The sequence below is a fragment of the Podarcis tiliguerta genome (assembly GCF_965153285.1).
Source record: "Podarcis tiliguerta genome assembly, chromosome: 8".
NCBI lineage: Eukaryota > Metazoa > Chordata > Lepidosauria > Squamata > Lacertidae > Podarcis > Podarcis tiliguerta.
In genome coordinates, this window is record NC_139541.1 from 76,119,711 (window position 1) to 76,143,343 (window position 23,633).

Here is a 23,633-nt window from a genome sequence, read left to right on the forward strand (position 1 = left end):
AGCCCGAGCACAGGACACCAACACTGCAACCTGGGAACTTGCTTACTTATTTTTGAACAAACTTGTTTTTCTAGATCAGGCTTACGCGGCTCACGACCCAACCAAGTCAAATGCAACCCACCAAATGTGTACGGACACGCACAGGATGGTTTGGCTAACCTGGCGTTGTGGCCTGCTTGGGACTGCAAACGGTCATGAGTGTAACCTGGCAGGTGGTTCAAAAGCAGTGTGGGCCTGTTCTCCGTTCCAGAGTGCACTGGGAAGCAAGTGGCAGAACATGAGAAATCATGGGGGGGAAATATCTAGACTACTGTAGGATCTCTCTTGCCCAGACACGCGCGCACTCTTATAGAATCAAAGAAGTGTAGCGTTAGAAGGGACCCCGTGGGTCATCTAGTCCAACCCCCTGCAATGCAGGAATCTACCTAAAGCATCCATAACAGATGACACTCCATCCCTCGCAGGAGCTGGGACAAAACTTGGAAGCTCTGCGTGACCCTACCTCCGGCAGGAGGAGAGAATCTGTTTCGTCAAACGTCCAGCCAGAACCAAAGGAGACCAAAGTTGAAATCCCAACTCAATCCTGGACAGACAGGGCTGCTGCCTTGAGCACATCACATACTCTCTCTGCTTCAGATTCCACAACTATCAAAGGGGACGGTTAATGGCCTTGGGCCCAATCCAGCCAAGGCTCAGTGCTATTTCTGCCTACTTAAAATCTCTCGTACTGAAAACAAAGGTAGGAGTGCAAGGACCTTGCTGCTGGGTCGTGATGTAGGCTAGAGGTAAATTCACAGAGGCAAAAAATCTCTCAGTGGCTATTAACTACAACAGTAATCACAAGAAGTAGGACTCTGAGTAGCAGTTGCCTGAAGGCAGGCAGGCAGTGGGGTGTGGGGCTCAATGTCCCTTGTGCCCCTGCTTCCTGGAAAACACAACAAAATACTGGGCTACAATAGGAGTGGGGAGCATGCACGAGAAGGACCTATAAGGAAAGGCTGCAACAGCAAGAAAACTGCTGGCACATTTGCAAAGCTAAGCAGGGTCCGGTATGGTTCCAAACTGGATGGGAGACCGTGTGTTGAGAGTCCTGCATTTGCAGGGGGTTGGACTAGATGACCCCCGGGATCCCTTCCAACTCTACTATGATTTGGGACTCTTTAGCCAAGAGAAAGGTAAAGGAGAGGTGCCATGATGGAAGTTTATAAAATTATGCCTGCTGTGGAGAAAGTGGGGAGAGTAAAGTTTTTTTCTCCCACTAGAACTCATTGACATCCAATGAAGCTGAAAGATTGGGGACAGAGAGAAGAAATAACTTATTCACACAGCACAGAGTCTAACCATGGAACTCACAGCGACGGCCAACAACTTGGGGCAGCTTTCTTGCCAGGATGGCTGTGTTTTGCCTCCACGGTTGGAGGCAGCATTGCCTTTGGATAACAGTAGTTGCTGGACATCGCAAGAGGGGAGAGGGCTCGGCCCCTGCTTCTTGGTGTCCCCCACACATCAGGTTGGCCACTATGAGAACAAGGTGCTGCACTAGATGGGCCATGGGCCTGATCCTGCAGGGCTCCTTCTTCTGCTCTCATGACCTTTGGCCTGAAGCGGCAGGACTCTCACGAAAATGTGGCCGCCAGCTCAGTGTTTGAAATTAGCCAGGCGCCAGGAGCATTTTGCACCTGGCTATCGGCCACTTGCGGCTAAGTGAAGAGGCCTAGGTGCCAGGATAGGGCCTGACATATCCACCATCTGGAGGTGGGTGCCTGGGGATCATTGGATCCGGACTGTTTTCACGCACTAATACCACATCCTGGAGAATTCCATCAGTTATATTTTATCTGCAAGGTCAGGATGAATTTCTGGAACCCAAATGCTGTTTCTGTGCAGCAAACAAAGGCATAGTTAATTGTTGTTGGTTGTCTTCACTTACCCCACCCCACTGCCCTGCGCACATTCACAGTTGTGAAGAATATTCCTACATTATGAATGGTCCATAAAAAGAGAGAGGTCGGAATAGGCCAATATATATGTGGACTGTCACTGGATCAAGTGACTTTCCTTCTTTAAGTTCTCAAAGTTCTTAACAAAGCTCAAGGTTGTCATCTGAAATAGCCAGACGTTTAACTAAAAATCAAACACATTCAGTCCATCCTTTGAAAAATAAGACTTGCCCAAAAATGGCAACTAGACGTTCCATTTTCTCGACTGTAACTTTGGCTTAAGGAGCCATTTGGTGCCTAGTTTACATATCTGAGTCTCTAACATTGCACCAGCTATTAAGAGGAGGTTAGGGTACAAACCCAAAATGGAGCACCAAAAAACCTTTCGCCTTCCCTTCATTGTCATGTTTGAATCGCATCCGCACCAGGTTGGCTGCACAGAGCTGAAGAAAAACACTATCCTCAGATGAACTATGTGGACACTTTCAAACTCCCTCCTAGATGCAGCCTCAAAGCCAGCGTACATTTCCTGCTTCCGAACAGCACTGAGTGAAATATCTCTTTGCACCTACAACTCATGGAGCACTTTCAATTCACAATGTCCTTCACAGTCCTGAATGCCCTTGCTTTCACAACAACCCTGGAGAGCAGGATGCTATTGCTGCCGCTGCCCAAAAAAGGAGTACTTGCTAACAGCAGCAGGGCAGCAGTGGCTGCTGAAATCAGATCTCCAGGACCTAGATCCAAAGCAAACTCTCTCGGCCACTAGGCCATACAGCACACAAGATCCCCACTCTCTTTCCGAAACAGAGACGCAGCCTCTCTCGGTGCAAAGAAGAAAACAGTGCCAAGTCAGAGCGGATTCAAAGCAGGTATACGCATAGGGCCTAACATCTTCTACGGAATGGATCTTGGGAACCAACAAATGCAGTCCACTCACGGATTGAAAACTGTGCCGGAAGACGAAAACAAACTAAGCAACCAGCCCAACTCACCTGTCCCAGGCCTTCCCATGATTATCTCCTTCTTGGGCGTGGGGTGGCTGGTGTACTCTCCAGGGACGATGACAGGCAGGAGGGCTGCAGGAGAAGGATGGAAGGCGACCGGCTGGAAGGGGGAGGAGACGCTGAAGATGGGCGGGGCCTGCTCGGAGGCGGAAACCACACAGGGCTGGCTGGAAGGAAGAGTCCGGCCCACGTTGATGGGCACCGGCATCTGCAGCTGCCCCTTGCCCGGAAGATGCTCCTTGGAGCCGGCCTTCCCCGCCCGCGGGCTGCCCACCCTCCCCTCCAGGGGCTTTTCGGTGAACTTGGAGGGCAGCGGCACGTCGGGATTCCGCACGATGACGGGCGAGTCCCTCTGCACGGCGGGCACCCTGCGTACGGTGGGGCTGGGGTCGGAGGTCAGCCCTGCCGGCGGGGGCACCAGCAAGAGCGGGGAAGCCTGTTGGGAGCGGGAGGAGAAGGGTCCCGCCCCGGCGGGCGACACGGCCCGGAAGCCAGCTGGTGTGGAAGGAGTGGGTGTGTGCGAGACGGACTCGACGCCCGAGTCAAGGCTCTCGTTCTTGTGGAAGTCGGCTGCCGAGCCCGTGCTGCTGTGGTGAGAGTCCCCGGCTTTCCGCTTGCTGGGGCTCATGGGCACGGTGAAAGTGAGGTTGGTCTGGAAGGTGATGCCCGAATGGTGGCGCTCGCGGGAGGCCGCGTGGTGCAGCATCTCAGGGCTCAGCACAGCGCCACCGACACCCTTTGGCGTGCTGGCGCTGACGTGGCGGCTGCGGGCGGCAGCCCTCTGGATGACGGGCGAGGCATTGATGGGGCTGAAGTTGGCTGGGCGGAAGCCGAAGAGGGGCGAAGGAGAGGGAGAGGGTGCCGGTGAGAAGGGAGACTGGTTGGAGACGGGTGAGAAGGAAGGGGTGCCCGAGCGAGAGCTGCCCAGCGAGACCAGCATGACAGCCGCTTCGCACTCATCGAACTCGAAGCGGGACAGGTCGGCGGGGGGAACCAGGCGGGGCCGAGAGTCCCCCCGTGCGCTGCTGGCCTCGCTGTCCCGCGAGGTGTCATCCCAGTCAAATTCGGCACTACCCTCCCGCAGCCCACTGGCCCGCCCCTCCGAGAGGCTCTCCATCTCCTTGGTGCGCATGGAGAGGTGGCGGGAGCAGTAGCCGCGCCGCTGCGACTCCTTCATGCAGCCCTCCCGGGAGCACAGCCGCCGCCACTGCTTCCCGTTGAACTTCTTGCGGATGCCGTTGGGCGTGCACACCACGTCCCCCTTCTTGTACTTCTGCTGGGCCGCCGTGAGGGGAGTCCGGGAGCGAGACGAGCCCGGGGTGCTGCATTTGTCCACAGACATGACGCTGCTGCTGCGGCTCCCGCTCGCATCCGGGCTCAGCAGCGGGGACGGCTGCTCGGGGAGGCGAGGGAAAGCCGGGGACTTGGGCGGGGACAAGATCTGGGGCGGCACCACCACGGATTTTTCCTCTGCCCGCACACAGGCACTGATCTTGGAGACTTCTGCGTCTTCTGGTTGTTTCGGGTCTGGGCACGGGAGGGCCAGGGCGACCTTCTCTTCTTCCGGCAACGGAGGTGACTTTTCAGGCGGCTTGCTGTCCTCGGGGGCAGCTTCGCAGCTCCACGGCGGGCGCAAGAGGCGCAGGGCCGAGCGCGTCACCCAGGCGGAGTCTTTACGGGCTGCCGCAGTGCCAGGGAGGACGACGGGGCGGGCAAAGCGAACTTTGTAGGAAGCCGGCTTGGCGCTCACCTCGACGACGGTGCCTTCCCGGTAGGCCGTCTCCTCGGGGTCCGCACAAGCGCAGACCAGTGTGCCAACCGCCAAGGCCCCCGGCGGAGGCGTGGCATCCAGGACCACGTCCACCGCGCCGGAGCCCAGAGCCCCTTCGTAGTATGCCGTGACACGGTCGCCCACAAACTGCACCCCCAAGTCCTGCCCGCGGCGGATCTGCTTCACTACGGCTGGCTGAAAGAGCCCTTCACGCCGGGCCAGCACCCGCTGCGAGCGCAGCTGCCGCAGGTCATAGTCGCTCGGGGCCGTGGCCCAGGCGTCCCCCGCCCCCTTGTCGTTCTCGTCCGCAGAGTGCTCGCTGGCGGTGTCGGTGCTGGATGAGGGGCAGCGCCTGGGCTCATCCTCGGCTGGCCCCGCTGCGCCTTCACTGCCGTTCGACTCGTCGCCCCCCGGGCACTTCCTGCAGGGCGCCCGCGACTTGAAAGTGGCTGTCTTGCGGTTCAGGGAGGCTTCCGTCCCGCAAGCCTCAGTCCCTGGGTCCCTGTCCCCCTCAGGCAGCTTGTAGGGGTCCTCGGGCGTCCCTGCTAACTCCTGCAGGCCGGGATCCATCTGCGGCTGCAGGCACCGGGCACCTGGGAAAGGCGGGGCTTGATCGAGAGACTCCTCCCCTGCTTCTTCTTCGGGCTTGGGCCCCTCCTCAGTGGCCTTGCGCTTCTGGGCCTTGGCTGCCCGAGTGGAGGGTGGGGAGCGGCTGCTGCTACTGCTGCTGCTAGAGGAGGAGGAGGAGGAGCCAGCAGCCTTCCTCGCTGGTTTCATATTCCCTCCAGGCTGGGTGTGGACTCAGGGAGCTGAGAAGAGAAAGACAAGAGGCAAAGGTTAGAAGAGCAGGCAGAGGCTCGTTCTGCCGAGGTTCCAGTGAACCAGAGTGACAAACCCCCATACCTGCTCTCTCACTGGCCTCTCCTTCCCCACTATTGCAGCCACCCAGCTTTTGAGATCCTGGGGGTTTTGTTTTAAGCTAAAGGGCGGGGATGTCATATAGAATCACAGAGTTGGAAGGGACCCCTAGAGTCATCTGGTCCAACCCCCATGCAATGCAGTAATTTCAGCGAAAGCATCCATTATATTCTAAACATTGAATGACAGAACTCTTGGTTATCCAATGAACCTGAATGCTGGGAAGATTCAGGGCAGAAAGTTCTTCGCCAGTGCAGAACTCACTTCCACAAGGGGCAGCCGCCAGCTTGGATGGCTTTAAAAGAGGAGCAGACGAGTTCATGGGGAATAAGCCCATTGGTGGCTGTACGCTCCATGGCTATTCTCTGCCTCCACAGTTGGGAGGGAGTAATGCCTCTTAACACCAGTTGCTGGAAACCACAGGAGAGAGTGCTCTTGTGTACAGCTCGAGGCTCTTAATCCAAAGGTCATGGGTTCAAACCCCACGTTGGGCCAAAGATTCCTGCATTGCAGGCGGTTGAACTAGACGACCCTCCAACTCTATGATTCTATGATTCACGTTCTGCTCACTGGTTCCCCAGAAGCAAATATAGGGCCACTGTGAGAACAAGGCATTGGATCCGATGGGCCCTTGGCCCAATTCAGAAGTCTCCTTGTAGAATCACAGAATTGCAGAGTTGGAAGGGAATCCCAAGGGTCATCAAGCCCAACCCCCTGCAATGCAATTCTTAAAACGCTCCCTGCTCCCATTGTCTTTCCCCAGCTCTAACCCTAAAAAAGACCCTTCCCGCAAGCACAAACCCACCTGCTACTTCTCGCTTGTGTGAGGCTTGTAGCAACATATTCGTTACTTTTGCCCCGTCCCATAATTCTCTGCTCACCTCCCAGCCCTGAGCTCCTTCACCTCATATAATTGCACAGTGGTACCTCGGGTTACAGATGCTTCAGGTTATAGTCTCTGCTAACTCAGAAATAGTACCTCGAGTTAAGGACTTTGCTTCAGGATGAGAACAAAAATCACGGTGTGGCGGCGGCAGCGGGAGGCCCCATTAGCTAAAGTGGTGCCTCAGGTTAAGAACAATTTCAGGTTAAGAACGGACCTCCGGAACGAATTAAGTTCTTAACCCGAGGTACCACTGTATTCAGAAATGGAGAAAACACAAACACCGCTTTGGTGGGCACTTGGCAGGATCCACTAATGGTTGGGTAGCACTCATACGCCACCCCTGGCACCATTGCCAATGAAATCAAGAACAAATGAAATAAATAAAAGAGCTTAGGTATTCCTGCATTGCAGCGGGTTGGAATAGATGACCCTCAGGGATCCCTTCCAGCTCGCCCCCCCCCCCCAGAAGGTCAGTCATGACACTTAACTACGCTATGTTGTAAATCAGGAAGGGGGAACCCAAGTCCCTCTTAACACCACCGGACTACAACTCTATCCTTCCTGGCCATTGGCTGCGCTGGCTGGGGCTGATGGGAAATGGAGTCCAAAAAATACCCGGAAGGTCACAGGCTCCCCGTCACCATTCTACAGAATGGAAGAGCAAGCATTCAAGCAACACAGAACTCTTCATCAGATGAAGGCATTAAAACTTAAGATAGAGTACAGGCTTCGGTATGGTACGGCTTGCACCTTCAACGTTCTGAATACCGTATTTTTTGCTCTATAAGACTCACTTTTTCCCTCCTATAAAGTAAGGAGAAATGTGTGTGCGTCTTATGGAGTGAATGCAGGCTGTGCAGCTATCCCAGAAGCCAGAATAGCAAGAGGGATCGCTGCTTTCGCTGTGCAGTGATCCCTCTTGTTGTTCTGGCTTCTGAGATTCAGAATATATTTTTTCTTGTTTTCCTCCTCCAAAAACTCGGTGCGTCTTATGGTCTGGTGCGTCTTATGGAGCGAAAAATACGGTAAGTGACCTCCGGGTGATGTTAAAACGAGGAGGAGGTCCTCTGCCTTCGTTTTTAATTATACAGCAGAAGCATCCGTGGGGAATAAAAACTGAGAGGCGAAAGGGTCCTGGGGTCTGGATGTTATGCCGTAAGGACCAGGCAAGTTTTGCCCTGCAAGGTCCCTCAAAACGGATGTTCGCTGAGCAGCTTATAAAGAAATGTGTAAGATAAGCCCCCTCAAGGAGGCTTGCTCGGCCTGAAACAAATCGGGCTAGCATAATAAGAAGCTTTCACCCATTCCAGCATCTCCTGAGATACACTTCTCTCCATTTCTGTTTACCTCATCGGATGCTTCCCGAGTTTGTCTGTGCTTCATTGTGCCAAAGGCCAGAGAAGAAACTCACACGACTATCCCAACATGAGGCAGCGTAAGAAAACGGCATATCCTCACTTGTTCAATATGGCCAGCACGGTTTCTCAACAGCTTTCCGTAATGTGCTACCCAGGTAAGGGGTGCAGCAAAACCCAAAGAACCCCAAGTTCTGCAGAGGGAGGCACCTTCCTTGTTGACATGTCTCCCCCTGCTACCAGCTTGGGTGCAGCTGGTGGGCGGGGAGAGGAATGCTCAGAGACCTCCGGAGGAATCCTTCCTAGCTCCCTTCTCATCTGAGGCCTGGAGACAGGAGCAGGGTGCAAAGGAATGTGGAAGAGTTGCAACCCATCCGCAGGGACGTAGGCCAAATCCCCTCCTCTTCCCCACACCCCACCAAAAAGGGAGGGAGAAAAGGCTTCCTGGAAAAAAACAGACTATGGACGAACAGTCTCAAGGACTGGCTCGACACAGCATTCCTAATGGTATCATTCCGGGCGCTCTCCCTGGCTTCAAGCTTCCTCAAGAGAGAGAGAGGTTATGCCAGACTCTCCATGGCTGCTGCCCCCATCTCAAACCCTCTAAACATGTTCCTCTTCTCCCACTTTTCCCCCATATCTGCTCTGGATTCCTTCAGCTGAAGATGTGGGTGCTCTGTTCCCGAGTGGTGGAGCAGCAGCGCTCTGTATGCGCTCAGAGGCACATGCTGTTACTCTACATACCCTTGGGCTGAAACTGGCAATCGGAACAGGTCCCCATGCTAATACCTGGTGTAGCTGGGGAATAATTAAACCCTAATTCATCCACACACACCTTCTCCCTGCAGAATCCCCCCCCCACCTGCCCCATATAGGAAATATTTGGAGCATTTTCATGTTACTACTCCTCAGAGTCAGATACACACAGCCATGCCATCCTTCCTTAGCAGCCCCCTCCCAAAAATCAGCAAAGTATCATCTGCTCCTGCCCACGGCCTTATATCTGAAAGACAGACCCTCTATCCCACAGCACCTCCCACAAGTGACCTTGCTCACCCCAAATGCTGAGCAGAAGACTTTCCTTCGCTCTTGACAACGCTCCCACCACGCAACTAACTTCCCAAAGACCCCTCCCATGTTATGCAATTCCTCTCCGCTCTCTCTCTTTCTCTCCACCCCCACCCCAACACACACAAACACCTCCTGCCACGCACACACAATGGCCAGGCCTCCCTGCCAATCCTCCCATCCCATAATAACTGGTGTTGGGTCTCAGCCTGGACCGCTGCCCTGCTCAAAGTCATCCCACCACAGCCAGGATCAGCCCCCCTCTCCTCTCCTGGTGGTGCATCACAACCCACTTTGCCCTCCCAAACATGCCCAGGAAAGGGGAGCTGCGGGGGGGGGGCAAAGCTGGTCTCTCGCCTTGATCCCACCTGCCTTAGCAGCTGCAAAAGGGATCGCATCCCCCCCCCGCCAGAATTCTTTTGCATAAAACCACCAAAAGTTGTGGCACATAAAAAGCGGGCATCTCTGCTGCTGCTGTCTCCTCCTGCTGCCTTGCAACTCTGAGGGTCCCCATTTTTGGGCTGCGGGAGTTGGTACCTCCCGGGACCTAATGGGGAGGAGGGGGAGTAAAGTTGGTGCATCCCACCCCCCTCCTTTTCCTTTGGAGGCTATGGTGAAGATGTTAACCCTTTGTGGAGCCTCCTCTTTCCCCCCCCTCCTTGGGAAGGGGGGCACAGGAGTTAATATCACCCCCCTTACCTGAATGACTCCCTCTTTCCAGGGAGTTTAGGATAGCCAGAATTCTTTCTGCAGGGAATCTTGGTACAGTCCAGTTTTTACTCCCCCTCCCCCGCTTCTCCGATGGTCCAGCCCGAGCCCCTCTCGGCCCCTCCGAGCCCCTTTTACTCCAACAGACAAAATGGTGAATGAATCTGGACCAGCTGGAGCCACTGTCCAATCGGCACCCACAACTCCGTGACAGATTTTCGTACGAGCCAATTGCTCGCCTCCAGAACTTGCGCATTCCCCACCTCCCGAGACAGGCAGCGCCTACGGCCTATCAGCGCTGAAAGGGGTCGGCCAGACTATTCAAAGCATTCCTGCCCCTCCCTTGAGAGAAGCACTTACAGTAGCCTGTAGAAAGGTGAATTAAGGGAGAAGTGGGAGAAGCCCACCATACAGTAGCCAATAGGGACGGAGAGGCGGAGCAAGAACGCAGACTTGTTTACCGGGCGCCGGGCGAACAGGAAGAGCGAGGTTCCGCTGAGCCTCATGGGACATATAGTCTTTAAGGACTTTCACCCACAGCTGATTGAGTCTTCCAACCCTCGCAGAAAGAACTTTAATTCCCATGACACTACGCGAAATACAGCTGAGGCAGAAACGAGGAGCTATCCTTCATGGGACTTGTAGTTCTTGTCACTCATCCTTCCCATACTGCGTAGGTGTGAAAGACAACAATTCCCATAGTGCCTTGTTAGCCAGGCTTCTACCGTATTAGAAATGCTGAGCGCGCAAGGGCTGCCGGCCGCCGAAGTCATGGGTCCCATAAAGTGTTATGGGAGAAACCAGGAAGTTACCAGAGAAAGAACCACAACTCCCGGGATGCACCGCGGCGTTCCTCAAGACGGTCAGGGTACCGAAGAATCTTCAGGGCCAGCGATGCCCATAGGAAAAGCAGAGGGACGTACTCGTAAAAGACTAGCGCACCCATCATGCTTTGGGGCAACAGAACGTCTAAAGAAGCCAAGGCTCCGCGCACAGCCTCATGGGATTTGTAGTCCAAAACGGCAGCCCGCCCTTACGACATCCTGGGGAGTTCCCCTAGGAAAGACTACAACTCCCATCAAGCTCTTCCGCTTGTTACTTCTAGCCTGTCCCCTCCCCCCGCAGGGCTGCAAAGTACAACTGAGGCAAGCGGAGCGAACGGGGAGGGTGGACTTCGTTCCCATCCCAAGTCCCCTCGGCGGAAGGTCCATTTTTACGTAATTTGCATGTCATTAGCATATTCATAAACTCACCCGTCGTCCGCTCCTGGCCTCCCTTGCCCCGGCCGGGCCCCTCGCGCTTCCCCTCAGCAACAGCGGAGCCGCCGCCGACAGCTCCGCGGCCAATCAGCGTCCGGACCGGGATCCCCTTCCCCACGTGGGGCCGAGGAGGCGGGGCCGGCAGCGACCAATCAGCGCCTGGGACGGCCTAGGAATGAAGTCACCAGGGCGGGCCAGCATTGGCCGGCGCTGCTGGAGTTCGTAGCCAATCAGGAGGCGCTTTCGGCAGGACAGGAACGGGCGAGAAGTCGGGAGTTGTGGAACCTGGAAGATGCGGCGGGGGGGGGGGGCGACTTCTCGCTCGCTCGCACGCGCGCGCACACACCTGCGCGTGCAGGCCCATCACTTTCCCGCAAGAGCGTGCAATGCACACACACGTTTTGCGCCAGCAATTTGAGCCCGATGCAACTTGAGCAAATGCAACAAGCGCGATCTACTTGGCGTTCCCGTCCAAACAATTTTGTGGAGCGCGGTGCAGTTTTCGCCTTTTCAGCTCCGCAAAACACACACACACAAAAAGAAAGCAGGTCAGCCACACTGGCGCGTGCTACGGAAATGCACGTAGGCCTTCTCGGGTAGGTTAAGGCCTTCCCCACCCTCTGAGTTTCTGCAGAAAGGAAGGGGAAAGGCGCGTTCACGTTGCCTGCAAATTACCCTCCAGAAACGCCCTGGCTGCGTGTTATTTAACTTGCGCGGCGGCGTGTCTGGTCGTGCACAGCTACACGGATTCCTTCTGCCTTGCAGTAGTAGTTTTAAATAAGCGGAGAGCGCAGCGAGAGGGGCCTCCGTGCCGTGGCAGCTGCTTTCCTCGGGACAGTGGTGTCTTCTGACGCTCATTCTCTCACCTCCATGTGGACAAAGCGCTGGCCCGTTAGGTTTGACTTCCAAAGCAGCTGCTCCTCAAGCCATCCAGAGCCCTGGGCCAAATCCTGCCCCCTTGGAAGAGTGTTCACAGTTGCCAACACAGAAGCCCAGAAGGGTCCAGGAAGTGAAGCAGTTAGGCCGCAGCCGCACCATACGTTTAAAGTGCTGTAATGCCACTTTAAAAAGCCATGGCTTCTCCCAAATAATTCTGGTAGCTTTGGTTTGGTAAAGGTGCTGAGAGTTGTAAGGAGACCCCTTGCATTCCTTTGTCATCGCCATCATCCTATTATTTTTTATATTGCACCCATCTGACTGGGTTTCCCCAGCCACTCAGGGTGGCCAAAGCACTTTCTTTCCCTCAAGGATTTCTGAGCACTGTAGCAACCATAAACAAACGATAGCACCCAGATTTCTTTTGGGGAGAGAAAATATTCAAATCTGCTATTATTATTATTAGTCTTCTAAGATCCAGTGATCTCAGAGTTCACTTTAAACGTATGGTGTAAATGATAGGAAAGCAGAGTTCAAGGACGCAGATTTAAGTTCTGCTATTAAACAGTTAAATGGGCCCTGCAAAAATGCATTTAACCTGTTCAGTTGTTGTTTAAATAGCAGCTGAGGAGGGAGAGGTCCCAACCAAATTTGGGAAATTTGTACCCTGAAGAAAGGGGGTTAATCTTTTCGCAACATGGTCCTGATGAAAATCATCGTCATCCCTCAGAACCTATCATTCCTTCCCAATGCGAATTCTCCTTTTTGATTTATAACATTGGTTCCCAAAAATTGCGGGTCTTAATGACTCTTCCGTCTTTTGTAACAATTGTGATGCACTGCACTGCACGCTGTATGGCTTTAACTGTTTTTTTTTATTGCTTCTTTTTTCCCTTATCTTGAATTTTTATTGTATTACAATTTGCATTCCATAGAATACAAAATGTAATACAATAAAATACAAGATAAGAAAGAAAAGAAGCAATAAAAATGCAATTACAAATCAGCATGATTCTTTCATGCGGACATGGCCGTGAACCGCCTGAATGAAGCTTGCGGGCCACTGGTGGTTCACAGTCTAGGGCTGCCATATTTTGAAGAGCAAAAAAGAGGACACACTTGCTGAATTCTACTTTTAAGTATGGATCTCCATGACGACTCTATGAAAAAGAGGAGGTGTCCTGGGAAAAAAGAGTACATATGGCAACCCAAACATAAAGCACATTTTGGGAATCCCTGATCTATACCATAGTAGGATTCAGATGCAAGAGAAGGGTGTTTCTCCTGCAGTCAATTTCTCTGGGGAACAGGGTGTTGCACTCATGGAAATAGGCGTTATGGAAGCATGCCTTAAAGGCTCAAAACGTGGGTGGTGTTTCTGTTTTTAAAAGCTTGACATTTAGGGTACTTTTCAGCCCTGACATCTGTGCAGGGCTGCAGTTGAATCATCGCCATGTGTGCCTGAAGGCCCTTTGCTCACAAAGCATCGCAGGGTGACCCAACAGCCTGGACACGTAGAAACATATTCCCTCTTCTCCCGGTTTGCTTTGGCTCCTGACATCTCTTACTTAACAAGAAAACATCTCGTGATGTTTGCAAGTCTGCAGCGCTTTTAAGAAGAAGCTGGTGCTGTAGAAGATACAATCTCACCTACTGCTCTGTGACTTGGTGTTGTTTATCCCCTTGCTGGATCGGTTCAAAGCCCCTCTAGGCTAGCATTCTGTCTCCAGCAGGGGACAGACGTAGGAAGTTCCACCGGCAGTGCGGAATAGCTGCAGGTTTATGTCAGCAGGGTCACAGTCAAGAAGTGAGAGGCAGGCATAGCTGTCAACTTTCAGATTTGAAAATAAGGGATCAACAACCTCAAAAATAAGGGATCAGCAGCCTCACCTGTCCTGGGGACAGTATACGGGATATCTAACAATCCGGGAAAGCAGCGGGAAACGGCGCTGGAATAATGGAATTTCCTGCAAAAAAGGGAAGGTTGACAGCTATGGAGGCAGGGCGCACATGGTATGACTGCCACATGGAAGCCATATTCAGTTGTAAGATGTGGTGTGGTGGGCCCCAGATCGCAGGTGGTCAAATGCTTATTACATTCTGCAAGAGGGCCCCTGTCTCCAGCATCCTACAGCTGCCCAATCAGTGTGAAAGGGGAGCTTCCTAGCCACTGCGTGTGACAAAGCTAAACTGAAAACGAAAGGTGTTTCAGTTTCAAGAGAACGCTGTGCAGGTTTTGTTACATACAATGGAATTCCAAGGAAAACACAAGTCACTGAAAGGAGATCGCTCCGAAATCACTTGCCTGTGCTTATGCACAGAAGATAATAGAATCGTAGAATTGGGACCCCAAGGATCATCTAGTCCAACCCCTAGAATGTGAGAGAAATAATATTAAATAAATGCCTAAAATAATTATTATGTTGGTCTAGCACAGTCCAGGTCCGCCACTGCTTGGCTGTGTCCCCACTCTCCTGAACCGTCCTTTATTTTGCCTGACCAAAAGTGACAACTTCCTGCAAAGAATCCTGGGGGTTGTAGTTTGGTGAGGACACTGAAGATTTCTCACTTGGCTTCCTACTTCCCAGAACTGCAAAGTCTTTGTTGTTTGCAAAAGCTGGCATTCATTCTTGGATTGCATTCCATCATGCTCACAAACAGACAAATGCCGGCGACAGTGTTGGGCTGACTGAAAACCCACATGTCCTCCAGCTGATTTCTGGAGCGGGACAGTTGAGGATCCTCAGCAACATCAATCTTCGTGAAACATCCAGTCCTTTTGGGGGGGAGCGGGGAACAACCTCTTAAAACACCACAAGCGGAATTTCCAGACCGATAAAATGGTGGCATTCTCTTTAACCTTCTAGTACCCTTTCCTAGAAAAGCCTTGAAGAAGTGATAGTTCTTGGAAATGCTATGATGCTGTGGGAAGCGGGAGGGAAGGTTTTCCTGCCTGGTGGTAGTGGCCTACTCTTCTGGGCAACTTTCCAGGGACCTCATGCTAGAGGTGGGCAGGGCCAGAGCCAAAAGTGGGTGGTGCAATTCAAATGACTTTAACTTTGCTCAGCAGGCTAGCTCCTACACAAACTCACACACCCTTCTCCATCCAGGTATGTGTGAGGCATTATAAGAGTTCAAGGACGCAATATCCTGAATGGCAGCAGCTCTCCAGTGTCTTAGAAAGACGTCTTTCTTAGTTGTGCCTGCCCAGGAATTGAACCTGGAACCTTCTGGACGTGAGCTGCAGCCACTCGGACATTAGAGGACAAAACTGCACATGATACTTCCATATAGATATATAGCTATATACAGTGGTACCTCGGGTTAAGTACTTAATTCGTTCTGGAGGTCCGTTCTTAACCTGAAACTGTCCTTAACCTGAAGCACCACTTTAGCTAATGGGGCCTGCCGCCGCCGCCACGGGATTTGTGTTCTCATCCTGAAGCAAAGTTCTTAACCCGAGGTACTATTTATGGGTTAGCGGAGTCTGTAACCTGAAGCGTATGTAACCTGAAGCATCTGTAACCTGAGGTACCACTGTATAGGATGGCTTTGCATCGAGGGAACAAACTGCTGCATTTCTAAGGTACCCCTGCCCGTACGGGCCAGTCTTGACAGACTCTAGGGTTGTGCGCCCATCTCACTCAAGAGGCCAGGGGCCAGCGCTGTCCGGAGACACTTCCGGGTCACGTGGCCAGCGTGACAGCGCTACTCTGGCGAGCCAGAGCCGCACACGGAAACGCCGTTTACCTTCCCGCTAGTAAGCGGTCCCTATTTATCTACTTGCACCCGGGGGTGCTTTCGAACTGCTAGGTTGGCAGGCGCTGGGACCGAACAACGGGAGCGCACCCCGCCACGGGGATTCGAACCGCCGACCTTTCGATCCTAGGCGCTGAGGTTTTTACCCACAGCGCCACCTTTTTCTCCAAGGAGCAAAAAGCTGGTGTACAATGTTCTCCCCATCTTCATTTAAACCGCCACCATCTGGCAGGCCCCAGGATGGCAAAGGCTGAGCTAGCTTAATGTGATGCCTACCCCAGGCCCTAAGGCAAAGTCTTTCCACTTCCCCCAGGGCTTTTAGACTCCTTCTTCTTAGCAGTTTTAGCAATTATTCATGTTTTATTAGCCCGTGTTTTTAATATGAACGGCTGTTCCCATACGACGGGGTTTCTGATCTGATTGCTGTCTTTATGCTATATAGGATATTTTGTTGACGGTTGTTGTTTTTCCAGCAGGAATTTTTATTTATTGTGTTTGTCATATTGGATGTTGCATATTTGTTCTTAAACTGTAAATTGCTTAGAGGCATTTTTGCTGCTGCTCCCCCCCCCCCTTATTTTTTTTGCATAAGGCATAAATGAAATAATAACAGTATGTCAAAACTCAAGCAGTAAAGCTGAACCCACATGCACTGAAAATAGATGGTGCAGGTTGCTCTGTGGAACGCATCATGCCTCTTTGGGGCTGCAGTCCTATATCCACGTACCTGGAAGTAAACTCCATTGAACTCAGAGGAATTCATTCTGAGTGGATATGCAGAGCATTGCACTGCAAACCTCTGGTATAAGATCTGAAGCCTGCATTGGAAGAAGAAGAAGAAGAAGAAGAAGAAGAAGAAGAAGAAGAGGAGGAGGAGTTGTTGTTTGGATTTGATATCCCGCTTTATCACTACCCGAAGGAGTCTCAAAGCGGCTAACATTCTCCTTTCCCTTCCTCCCCCACAACAAACACTCTGTGAGGTGAGTGGGGCTGAGAGACACTTCTCTGGTGAGACTAGCCCATGGTCACCCAGCAGCTGAATGTGGAGGAGCGGGGAATCGAACCTGGTTCACCAGATTACGAGTCTACCCCTCTTAACCACTACACCACACTGGCTCTCAGTGTGCTCTCAGTGGAGGGGTAGGGAGCCTGTGTCACTCCAGATACTGGACTCCAACTCTACAGGGATGATGGAAGTTGTACTCCATCAACATTTGGAGGGCCAGAGGCTCCGCACCCCAGCTCAGTGTCCTAAAATTAGATATTTAGACAAAAAAGAATTATCTGGGGACACCCAGTCTCCCAGCATGCCACCCAACTGCTGGATCCAGGATTTTGCAGGCCCTTGGGCACACAGCACCCTCAGGGGCCAACATAGAACAAGCATGATTTACAAACTGAGAATTATCTTTGGCTGTTCATATGTGGTGGGAGTGTAAAGAATTTTTTTAAAAATTGGGAAATGATATATAATGAATTGAAGAAAATGTTTAAAATGACAATTTGTAAAAAAAAACCCAGAAGCATTTTTGTTAGGGACTGTAGGACGAGACCTGCCAAGGAAAATAAGGAACTTGTTTATGTATGCTACAACAGCGGCAAGAGTCTTGATAGCACAAGGATGGAAGAATGAGGAAGCCCCGACAAAAGAACAGTGGCAAGAGAAATTGATGAACTATGCAGAACTGGCTAAACTGACATACAAACTGCGAGACAAGGACAACTGTGACTTTAAGGAGGAATGGGAACTTCACACAAATTACCGTATTTTTTGCACCATAACACTCACTTTTTTCCTCCTAGAAAGTAAGGGGAAATGTCTGTGCGTGTTATGGAGGGAATGCCTACGGGTGGCATGCCTACGGATTTTCCTCCTCTAAAAACTACGTGCGTGTTATGGTCGGGTGCGTGTTATAGAGCAAAAAAAACGGTATTTAAAAACACAACAAAATGAACTGGACTCCTTGGCAGGTTTTGAATAAACATACACAAATTTATTGTTGATAACATGATGGAAAGATATGTAAGGATATATTCAATTTTATAATATGTAGAGAAAATATGTGCAGCGAAACCAGGGAGAGGAGCTGAGGGAAATCCATGGTGGGGAGGGAGGGGGGGAAATTATGTTGGTGATTATATGGTTTGATAATTTGTTATGTGGAAATTGAGCAATAAAAAATATTTTTTTTAAAAGAGAATTATCTTTGGCTGCATCTGATACTCTGCGCAAGGTGGAAACGGCAGCATTCTCAGTGCAATGGGCTCTCTGCTGTTCTTGGAAGCTCCCACAAATGTCCAGTCATGCCACCCTCTGAAGCTAGCCTTGCAAGTTCCTCTAGCACTTTTCCTAAATAGAACTGTGTTGATGCTGTGAGGATATCCTTGGAATGCAGAACATAATCTCTATTTTAGAAGCTAGTCCCCACCCAGGGCAATAGAACATATTCTCCAGTTAGCTTTCCGTAAGCCGTCCAGTGACTTACACACACACACACGGTGTAATATTTAATCTCAAACAACTCTCACAGTGGCCTGAATCAATGGGAACTGTTTCAGCTCTGGAGATAGGATATGGATATATCCATATTAGCCAAGGACTGATTTACATTTGACTTCCAGCTTGGCTGGAAAAGAGTGTCTCTGAGCATGTGAAAAGCCTCTTCCTCTCACCACCTTTATGCAGTTGGGGTTAGGGACAGCACTTCCAGATAGGCGTGGTTCTCTGCACCACCTATTCAATACGTTAAATATTATGTGCTGCATCAGAATATTGGGCCGCTGGGTTTTCTGCAACACAGCTGCTGGCGTTTCAGATCTGATGTGCAAACAATAGCAGGGGGATCTGCTGGGAGCGCTGTAAAGGTCCTCAATGAGGGGGAGGAAATTGTTGGATTCATTGGGTAGCCACAAGAAATGCAAAACTAGAAAAGAAATGTATTTTTACCCCTTTCTGTTGGTGTACAAACACGCAAGCTTTAGAGTTACAATCTTTACCTGTGTGGAATGAAAACACACCTGATTCTCAGCTATGTCAGAAGCAGTTTAGGTCACCAAAACAAATATTTGCCATTTGCGACTTAATCACATTTCTCCCCCAGTTTAAATGTTGGCAAGTAGGGCGCTGTAATTATCCAAGAAGCTGCGCTCTGTATTCTTGGGTTTCCATTTTGCCATGATAAATAGTTCTGTGGCGCTTAAAAGCTCGTCCGCATCTGATCACACACATAAACAAATTGTCCCAAGTTGCATGAGTGAAGGCTACTTTGCACACTGACAGGTTCCAGAGCTGAGATTTGACACAGAAAATCGGTTCAGGTGGCCTCTGACCCTACAAAACCCTTCAGCTAGTGGACAGACACAGAGGCCCTTAAACGCACTTTGAAGCCCTTAGGTTTCAAAATTGGAAACAGGTGGCCTCTAAAACGATGGGCACCTCTCTTTTCTAGGAAAGAAAAGAAACAGAAACAAAAGCTCCCTTTAGTTTTGGAACATAAAGAAATACGTGAAGAGCCTCTGATATTCGCAGGCCACCTTTAACGTAACTACTGCTAATCTCTGCAGTTTGGCATTCTCCCAGCCGACGGGAGACAAATTGATGTTTCCTGGCACCCAGGCTGCTGATAACTACAGGTTTTCTGTTTTCTTTTTAATTGCATTACAGTTAGATACACTTCTATGTCTAACCATAAAACTTTTGTTTTGAGAGTAATATATACTGAGAGGAAACTCCTTCAGCAATAAAACGACTAGCACATTTGCAAAGCTAAACAGGATCTGGTTATGGTTCCAAACTGGATGGGGGACCGTCTGTTGAGATCCCTGCATTGCAGGAGAGTCGACTAGCTGACCCTTGGGATCTGTTCTAACTCTACAATTCCAGGGTGCCCCTGCCCACCTGTATTTTAGTGATCTGGGCACAAGAAAGCTTCTTTCTGAAGCCCAACAATTCCACTGGCTCTTTGTATCAGGAGTGAATGAATCGACTGATTTATTATTTGATTTCTATACTGGCGGGTGGCGCTGTGGGTTAAAGCCTCAGTGCCTAGGGCTTGCCGATCGAAAGGTCGGCGATTCGAATCCCCACGGCGGGGTGCGCTCCCGCTGTTCGGTCCCAGCGCCTGCCAACCTAGCAGTTCGAAAGCACCCCCGGGTGCAAGTAGATAAATAGGGACCGCTTACTAGCGGGAAGGTAAACGGCGTTTCCGTGTGCGGCTCTGGCTCGCCAGAGCAGCAATGTCACGCTGGCCACGTGACCCGGAAGTGTCTTCGGACAGCGCTGGCCCCCGGCCTCTTTGAGTGAGATGGGCGCACAACCCTAGAGTCTGTCAAGACTGGCCCGTACGGGCAGGGGTACCTTTACCTTTACCTTATACTGCTTAATAGGTTGAAGATATATCTGAATCACACTGAGTGCTGTGGAACCTGGTGTGTGTGTATATATGTGTGTCATAGGAGCAAATTCCTAGGGGCTGAGGACCCTTCGGACCCCCTAATAAAATATTTGAAGCCCCTCCCCCCAAGTTGATGGGCATTGCCATTCAGACGGTGTGCCTGCGCCGTGACCAGTTAGGCAGGGCAGAGCTTGCATCCCCTCCAACATTCCTCCGATGAAAATCAGGGCGTCCTAAGGAAAAGCGGCACATTCCGGGATCAAATCAGAAACGCCTGTAAATCTGGGACTGTCCCTGGAAAAGAGGGACATTTGGAAAGTCTGAGCTTGCCTGCTTCCCCTCCCCCCAAATGTTTTATTTAGGTGGCACTCCTGATCAGTGCTGGATTTATGTATAAGCTAAACAAGCTATAGCTTAGGGCCCCACTCTCTTGGGGGCCCCAAAAAAAATTAAAGGAAAAAAGTGGCTGTACATTTCCAAAATATAAGATAAAAAATAAATAAAATAAAACCTACATACAGCAAGAGTGTTTTGTGTCGTGTAGGCTCCTATGATGTAAGCAGGTCTGCTAGCCTGCTCCCTAAAATATCACTGGTTTGCTCATTTCTATATATAGGGGCCCTACATTCTGCGTCAACTTTGCATTCTGCATGGACTTTTCAACAATTACTTTGCTAAAATACATATTTTGTTATGTGCAAGTGGCTTTAGATACCTATTAGATCCATAAATTGCCATATAGCATATATTCAACATAAAAAACCAACAACAATTTGTTGTTGAGAAATGAAAGGTGGCCGAATAAATGGCCCCATTACCTTCAGTAGCTTAGGGCCTCATCAAATCTAAATCTAAATCCTGATGCCTGATGAGAAACAGAAAAAAAAGCTGATGGGGAGGAGGAGGAAGAGGAGGAGAGCCAGAGCAGAGACTCACACAGAGACGCGGCGGGAGCTGCCTTGTCGCCGCCTCGTATCCGGGCGCTTCGTCCTTAGCGCCCCCTGCAGGCCGGGCCGCCGCCGCCGGCAGGAGGCGCTGCGTGGCCGAGGGCGCCAGCAAGGCGGAACCCACGCCTCTTACGGGCGGCGGCGGCGGCGCTGAGGAAGCGGCAACAAAGGGAGGCTCGCCGTGCGTGCGAAGGGCCGTGCGGGCCTGTGCTTGTGTCTGCCGCGCTTCTCGCTCCGAGCGGGCAGGCAGGCCGGGCAGGGCAGGGCCGGAGCTGGCTGCCAGCTGGCAGGCGCCCCGGGCCAGGGAGGCGGCGGCGGCGGCGGCGCTGCTTTCGCTGCAGCTGTTTTTAGTGCCCTGCTGCTAATTCCGCCGCAGGAACAAACTTTTCCTCTGGCCTCGCGCTGCTATTTCGGCGATGGAGGAGTCACAAGGCGCCGGGCGTCCCCTTCTAGAGTTTAATCCCGCTTTACTCCTTCTTTTCCTCCTTCCCTCCTTCCTCAGGCGGCCGACCCCGCCCTGCGGCTAAATATACCCGCTTCGCTCGCTCTTTCCCTCCGGCCGGCTCCCCGGAGTTGACTTTCCCAGCTGGCCGGGGGCAAAAAGGGAGGGGACGACTTAGCCCGTCTATGGGGCAGCCCCACACAAAGAAAGCCCTCTCTTCCTCTTTGCTCTGTAAGTCTCTTTTTCTCTCTCTCTCTTCTCCTCCCCACCCTCAGCTCTTGTCTTCTTATTTTTTTTTGGGGGGGGGGGTGAGTGTTGCATGTGGGGCAGAACATTTTGCATAATAGGTCCAGACCTTGCATGCCTCTGATTCTTGGACCCAACACCAAATGGGGTGATCACGAACTCCCCAATTATTATGATTTGGGGGGGGGGACCAAGGAAGATGTAGAACAACAGTCTTGAATACAGGTAGAAGTGGGTGGGTAGGGGAGAGTCTTTGTTTTTAAACCCCCCCTTGAAAAAAGGCTTAAACTTAAGGACATTTATAAATCAATTGCTATGATTCTCAATGGTCTTTGAAAACAACAACCACTGAATCCTAAAATGTGTTGCATCATTGTGAAAGCAGAAGAGTGACTTTAAAAAACCCCCAGAAACTTATAACTGATAGAAGCTGATTTTACAAATTTGGGGTGGGCACTTTCAACTGTATTGGAAAGAGCAGGTCTTCTCGAAAGGCTCAAGGCCCCAGCGTGGAAATTTTTGCCTTTTAAATATTAACTTTTGCCTATCAGGGGCTACAGTTCTTAAAGTTCTTCTCCCTCCCTCCCTCCCTCCCTCCCTCTTTCCCCGTGGGATACAGTTCAGCTGCATCAAAAACTTTGGTCCATGTGTGGATGTTGGAATCACAAGGGAGCCATTTTAAACCCGGATTGCCGGTCCTTGCGAATATTGCGGTCCTTGCGAATATTGCTTAGCAGCATGCGTAGGGAACCGGTTTCCGTGTAAAAAAACAAAACCTGACCGAAACCTCGTTGCAGTAGACTTGTGGAAGATGAAGGTTTTTAAAAAGAGAGGCATGTAAGCATCACTTCTGACAGGGCCTTTTAATGAAAGCTTGAACTCCTAGGTTCCGTATTTTAGCCGAGCCAAAAAAGAAGGCTTGTTTATTTTGAATTCATCTAGATTTATTTCCCACTGTACCATATTAGAGGGACTCTGTGAGTTACAATATATATATAATCCTATGCGTCTGATAAAGCCGCGTGAGGTATGCGAGGTTGAGTAACTGAAGGCCACCCAGTGAGCTGTGTGAACGGAGTACATATTTGAAACAAACTCTTCCATTGACCTCTGTGACTTACTTCTGAGTAGACCTGCATAGGGAGGTCAGAATGCAATTCTCCCACAGCAGAAAGGGGCACCCCTTATTCCCATCTCCCTTAAGGGTGTTGTTAGGAACAAACAGGCTTGCATTCATCATCCCCGTTCACTGTGTCTGCCTCAGTTTCCCCACCCGTGCTGGCTTGGACACCCCCAATTTGCTAAGACTCTGGATGTCGTCAAAATTTGTTAGTGCGTGTACTGGTTATATTTCTGAGATGCCTGAAGGTGTTTTCACGTGTAGAGGAAAGCAGATTTGACAGTTTGCCTCTAAACAAGGGAGCTAAACAATTGGGCTGGATATTAATTACTACTGCATTATCAGTGATTTGTTAATTGCCTTCCAAACAACTGCCTCGGGGTGATTTAACACACAAGATTAAAAACAGCAAATACAGTGAAAACAGGACTAAAACCCTAACAAAATAGATCTATTTTAACTGATATACCTAGGGAACTCTAGTACCGTGAGGTTGATTGTAATCTCCTTGGGACAGAGACCTGTCCTATTGCATGCCATAAACCGCCATGCACTGGTGGTGCTATATAATAATGATGATGATGTCACAGTGAAGCGGGTCTTAATTTATGCCGGGCCTGAGCCCCAGAGCATGCGAAATATCCAGAATCTACCCTGTAACATGACAAGTGTGTTTCTGAGCATATCCCACCTGCCTTCCCCTCACTACCGAGTAACCCCGGGCAACCCACACACATGTCGGATTAGGGAACAGGCTCTGTGGGTCAGCGGGGCACGTCTTCTGGACAGGCTTAAAGCAGAGCGGGTCAAAATTTCTGCCTTCGAAATTAACCTCGGCCTAGCAGGGGCTACAATTGCAAAAGCTTTTTGGGTGGGGTGGGCCGAAGTGGGGAGGCCGGCTCCCTTTCCCCTCCCAACAGTGGGGCGAGGGTCCCAC

General features: G+C 51.0%; 2 protein-coding genes across 5 annotated transcripts in view; one reads left to right on the forward strand and one right to left on the reverse strand.

Moving 5' to 3' along the window:
• CIC (capicua transcriptional repressor) overlaps window positions 1-11,038 on the reverse strand; it is a 46,824-nt gene extending 35,786 nt beyond the window's left edge. For 2 of the 3 annotated variants that reach the window (XM_083454678.1, XM_083454676.1), the window contains exons 1-2: window positions 10,907-11,038; window positions 2,936-5,527 (exon numbers count right to left, since the gene is read on the reverse strand). In XM_083454678.1, coding sequence (XP_083310804.1) covers window positions 2,936-5,495 — 2,560 coding nt within the window. In that variant the 5' untranslated portion in view covers window positions 5,496-5,527; window positions 10,907-11,038. Of the gene's footprint in view, window positions 1-2,935; window positions 5,528-9,644; window positions 9,797-10,906 lie in introns of those variants that run through there. The other variant, XM_083454677.1, reaches the window with a different exon arrangement.
• A 10,179-nt stretch (window positions 11,039-21,217) lies between these two features.
• The window catches only part of ERF (ETS2 repressor factor), a 39,685-nt gene continuing 37,269 nt past the window's right edge, over window positions 21,218-23,633 (forward strand). Inside the window, exon 1 of one of the 2 annotated variants that reach the window (XM_083455397.1) lies at window positions 21,218-21,561. In XM_083455397.1, the coding sequence (XP_083311523.1) occupies window positions 21,516-21,561 (46 nt within the window). In that variant the 5' untranslated portion in view covers window positions 21,218-21,515. The remainder of the gene's footprint in view (window positions 21,562-23,633) is intronic. The other variant, XM_083455399.1, reaches the window with a different exon arrangement.